Below are 5468 nucleotides of genomic sequence, written 5' to 3'. Positions count from 1 at the left end.
TTCTTCCACCTCTTCAGTGTTTTATAATTTCTTTTATACTCATGATTATTGCAACACTATTCATAATAGCCAAGTTATAGAACCAACCTAGATGCCATTATTGGATAAATGGAGAAAGAAAATGTGACATATGCATTAAGACAAATGAAATTGTATTGTTTGCAATAAAACATATGGAACTTGAGGCTCTGAAAAAATAAGCCAGACTCAGAAGGACAGGTATTAATGTTTTCCCAATATACATAATTGAGAGGAGGTAGAGAGAGAGGAAAGAAGAAAGGAGAGAGGGGAGAAGAGAGAGAGGGAGAGAGAGAGAATTGTTTTATTTGTTTAAATTTTAGAAAACCATTAGATAGCAAAGTAGAGATATCAGAAAAATACCAAAAAGTTGGAGTGAAGCTATCTAATGATTAAAGACAAGGCTAGAGTTTATACATTTGGGAGTCCTCAGCATTCCCTGTATTAAAAGCCATAGAACAAAATAAAGTAGGAAGATGATGAGATGTCTAAGGATTAAGCCTTGATTCCTTTAATATTCAGAAAAAAATCCATAAGAGACTGATGAGTTACCAGAAGTGAAAAGAAAGAAACCAGGGAGCACACTCTCCCAATTTATGTCTAAAGAGAATAAAATCTTGTCCTGATTTGAGTTTCTCATAATAAGCTATATCAAGAAGAAATTAAGCATCCAACTAAGTCAGCTGGTTTTCAAACAAATGTTAATCTCAGAATGATTTACCTTTATCTCTTTTATCCAAGTGAGCCTACCACTGAACCACATGAATCTTAAAAAACATGGCAACTCTTTTGTACAACTAAAAATAATGAAAAAAAATGTTTCTTTTTGGTGAAGAATTTATAATGAGGCAAAGTCCTCAAATCATTTCGTTCATTTGCACATAAAGGACTCTACTATTCACATTTTGGGAAGAACATAACTGAAATGAGAGCTTAGGTAATTTGAAATCTATATGATTAATTAATGTTAAAACTATCTGAAACAATTTACCTGAAGCATAGAATTTTTAATATAAACAGAATCTCAACTAACTTATTTCCATTGTGAGCTTAAAAAAATCTTTATTAACTTCATGCACATTCATAACTAATTAATGTTGCTAGTTATTCCCTCTTCCACAGGTTTCTTATTAATCAGTTTTCAGACTTTGGTATATATCAGAGGCAATTGAGTCTGATTTAAAAAAAAACAAAACCCAAGATCATGTCTCTAGAAATTCTGAGTAAGGATAACTGAGACATCTATATTTTAACTAGCTCTTCAAGTGACTCTAGGCAGATAATCCCTAGACTATACAAAGTAAAGAAACACTAGTTTCAGTCCTGATAATGCCAATATAGTTTATTTCTTTGGGTGACAAAGAGTCTTACTTTTTTTGGTCAGTCCTGGAGCTTGAACTCTGGGCATGGGCACTGTCCCTGAGCTCTTCAGTTCAAGGCTAATGCTCTTCCACTTGAGCCACAGCACCACTTCCGGTTTTCTGGTGCTTTATTGGAGATAAGAGTCTCAGGGACTTTCCTGCCTGGGCTGGTGATCTTCAGATCTAAACCTTCTAAGTAGCTAGGATTACAGGTGTGAGCCAATGGGATGCCCAGCTTACTCTTTTTTGTTGTTGTTTCTTTTGTGCTAGTCCTGGGGCTTGGACTCAAAGCCTGGGTGCTTTCTCTGAGCTTTTGTGCTCAAAGTTAGTGCTGTACCACTTTAAGTCACAGGACTATTTCTAGCTTTTTAGCAGTGAATTGGAGATAAGAGTCTCACAGGCTTTCCTGTCTAGGCTGGCTTTGAACCTCTGTCATCAGATCTCAGCCTCCTGAGTAGCTAGGATTATACGCATGAACCACTGACACCTGGCACATGCCTTAATTTTTGTCTATTTTTAGATATATAGTTTGCATAATAGAATTATAAAACTGCAAAGTAAAGTAATTGAGAAACAAAATTTAGAGCTTTTATTTAGGTTAGTACTTATAAAAATCGAATAATATTCATAAAACTTTATTTGTATATATTAGTTATACAAAGGGGTTTCATTGTGACCTTTCCACAGATACATATAACGTGCCCTACTCATCTACATCTATCACTGTCCCTCATTAGTCCCTGCTTTTTTTTTTTTTTTTAAAGAAGCTTTGGAGAAAGCTTTATGTCCAGGGATTTATCCATCTTGTTTTCAGGAAACTGTTGAACACTGGTATATTTTGAAGAAAATAATAACCTAAACTCTTCAGCTAACTTTTTTTTTTTGGTCATGGAACCTCAATTCTGGGCCTGGGTGCTGTCCCTCAGCTCTTCAGCTCAAGGCTAGCACTCCACCACTTGAGCCACAGCACCACTTAGGCTTTTTTCTGCTTATGTGGTGCTGAGGAATTGAACCCAGGGTCTCATGCATGCAAGGTAAGCACTCTACCACTGAGCCACCTTCCCATCCCTTCAGCTAACTTTTAATTATAGAATAAGCTAGTCATTTAGAAACTATAGTGAGGGCTGAGGACTCTGTAGAGTAGTTGATATTTGTTTCAACATCCTGACCACAAACTAAACTGACTTGCTTTCAAATCTGGTTCTTTTTCTAATCGATTAAATTATTCATATGATTTCAGCATATGCATTATCCTTACACTGTTCTTGCTAGACTTTCAATAACTGAATGCAATTTTGTGCTAGCATTTCATATCTCTTTATCCTTCCATTTTCGACTTTTAGCTTGTCTACTTAAGGTCCTGCAATGTATTTATTCCTCTTAAAATTTTGCCAAGACCAGTTAAAAATCAGAGGTAAGAATGAAAAGTAACACAGATTATGATGTTGTTTCATATAAATACAACCAACACAATCTTGGAACTAGTCATGCCTATGATACAGGAAATTCTAATATGTTGGAGATAGAGGTTGGGAGGTTGTTCTCCAAAACTCATGATTAAAAAAAAATTGACACTTAGAGGAAAAATAGTAAGCAAAAGATTTCATGGATTTAGTTTTGTATTGAGGCATCTCAAAGAAGAATAATAGCATGAGTCTACAATTCTAAAAGGGTTATTAAATATTAAAACAACATTTGTCTTGTTATGAAATTAAAACATTGCAAGTGATGTATCCAATCCACCAATATATAATTCTAATTACAAGTTATTACTTAGAAAATTACTCAAGGTAATAAGAACATACACACTGATGTTTAAATCTGATCCTATGGTTAAAGACTTAGAAAAAATTTACACAAGATATAATTGGGATCTTAAATGGTCCTCATTTATTTTGTTTTCCTTTTTACCCTTCCCTTTCCTTCATTTACTGTTCCAACTACAACAAATGTCAAATATTTAGTTTGAAGATAAATATCAATAACTCTAGACAATGAAGTTGAGAATTTGTATTTAAATATTGTTAATATACTCCTGACTTATTATTACTCTGCTGGTTCACACATTTTTAATAACAGAAATGCAAAATAAAAATCATTACATCAGATCATTTAGATAGAAATACTTAACTATGAATCCTACATTTTTTTTCCAGTTCAGCTTTTAAAATTCAGAGTTCAACTACAGTTGTGATTGTTTATAGTTGCGTGGAGTGTTATTTTAAGAAAGCAGAAGCACTGTTAATTTGCACACTCCTTCGAGGTCACATACCTTATCCTTGACTTTCTGGCTTTACTTTTTCAAAAGAAGAAAGTCAAGATGAAGAGCCATTTCCTTTTCTGGGGTGTCCTGGCCATTTTTCTAAAGGCTGTTCTTGTGACAGGTAAGTAGTATCTATAAGATAAAACCAAATAAAATGAAAATATAAATTTAATCTGGTTTGCAGATTTAAAGATTTAAGTTTATTCTTTGTCAGGATACTTTTTTCTAGCATGCTTTAATTTATATACATCAAATGATATTTAGTAGATAAGGCTTAGGTCAGTTCTCTTATTCTTTTACTCTTCTCTTTTGCCCACTGCAGATTATAGAATAAGGAAGTAAATATTTTTGGTTAATTATCATCATGTTTATGTGAATTTACACATCTAATTTCAAAAATCAGTAAGCTTCTAGAGAAATGGAGTAGTCCATTATTACTGTTATGTACAACATAGAATGCATTGTGATTTACTTCTCCTGCATATTAATTTTAACAATTTTTCCTAATCCCACAGATATATTATGATCCTTAAATAATATTTGATATAATACAGATTACCTATAACTTTTGATATTTTGTTTAAGGACCATTCAAACAATTTGAAAGAATGGAATGTAGTATTAGATAAGATAAGATTAGATAAGTATTGATAAGATTAGATAAGAATGTAGTTTTAGATAGTTACATGAGTTAGTAATATAATTTGACTGGATTGTTTCTAACATTTACTGAGCTTATACTTATTTTAAGATAATGTAACAAATGTAATTAGAATTGTCATTGCATATATATGCATACACACATGGCATAGAGATGAATAATATTTAAAATGTAAAATATTAGCAGTTAGCCACATACAACATATGCATTTATATCTAAACATGGAAATTTATGTTTATAAATATGTTTATTACCAAAAATATACAATATATTTAGCTGTATTTAAAATAACTATCATTTTTTGAATACTATATTTATTAATAGGATATGGATATTTTCTATTTAATAATTAGTAAATGAAGTAATAACTTGGTATACTTATATCATTGTCTCGAATTGATGTTTTCTTAATAATACCATGTTAAGACTTTTGTTAGATTTGATAGAAAACCTGAATAATAGAATAATTATGTATCATAAAGTAATTTAAGTCATTATAATAACAATCTAAAAATGTTTTGTAATGGCAGTTATTAGGATTGAAATATTACAATTAGGTTTTTCTCTGCTCTAAGAGAATAATCATCTAAGGAATAATTAGACTTCTAATTACAATAATCTCTCTCCTGATCATTTAACCTTTATACTTTGAATTCATTTATTAAATCTTTGCATTTTTTAAAAAAAGTCAAGACTTAATGGGACAAAATTTTAAAGGCTACTAATCTAAAACTATAATAATAAAGGGTATATAGCATTATTTATTTAGTACTGTTAAATAACTCTGTTACATTGACTTAGATTGCAGGTATTTGAAAAGTTAATAAATCTGTGATATAAGTTCAGGTACTGAGAAAAGTTTTTTGTTTATTTTTTCCAACACTTATAAGACCTTTTTTTCTGATATACAGGATAGACAATAAGTGTTCACAAAGCTAAGGCTTTTTTTCTTTTGGGTCCAGTCATGGGGCCGGAACTCTGGGCCTGGGCACTGTCCCTCAGCTCTTCAGCTCAAGGCTAGTGCTCTACCACTTGAGTCACAGCACCATTTCCGGCTTTTTTTTCCTTTTTGCTTATGTGGTGCTGAGGAATCGAACCCAGGGCCTCATGCATGCAAGGCAAGCACTCTACCACTAAGCCACCTTCCCAGTCCAAAGCTAAGGCT

The 5468-nt window shown here is 32.2% G+C and overlaps 1 protein-coding gene across 1 annotated transcript in view; it reads left to right on the top strand.

Moving 5' to 3' along the window:
• The first annotated feature begins 3641 nt into the window (after positions 1-3641).
• Jchain (joining chain of multimeric IgA and IgM) overlaps positions 3642-5468 on the top strand; it is a 7368-nt gene continuing 5541 nt past the window's right edge. The window contains exon 1 of the mRNA XM_013020227.1: positions 3642-3763. Within this exon, the coding sequence (XP_012875681.1) occupies positions 3700-3763 (64 nt within the window). The 5' untranslated portion in view covers positions 3642-3699. The remainder of the gene's footprint in view (positions 3764-5468) is intronic.

The sequence above is a fragment of the Dipodomys ordii genome, unplaced genomic scaffold, assembly GCF_000151885.1.
Source record: "Dipodomys ordii isolate 6190 unplaced genomic scaffold, Dord_2.0 Scaffold49, whole genome shotgun sequence".
Classification (NCBI taxonomy): Eukaryota; Metazoa; Chordata; class Mammalia; order Rodentia; family Heteromyidae; genus Dipodomys; species Dipodomys ordii.
The sequence above is the reverse complement of the archived record's forward strand: the minus strand, read 5'-3'. Positions and strand labels throughout refer to the sequence as shown.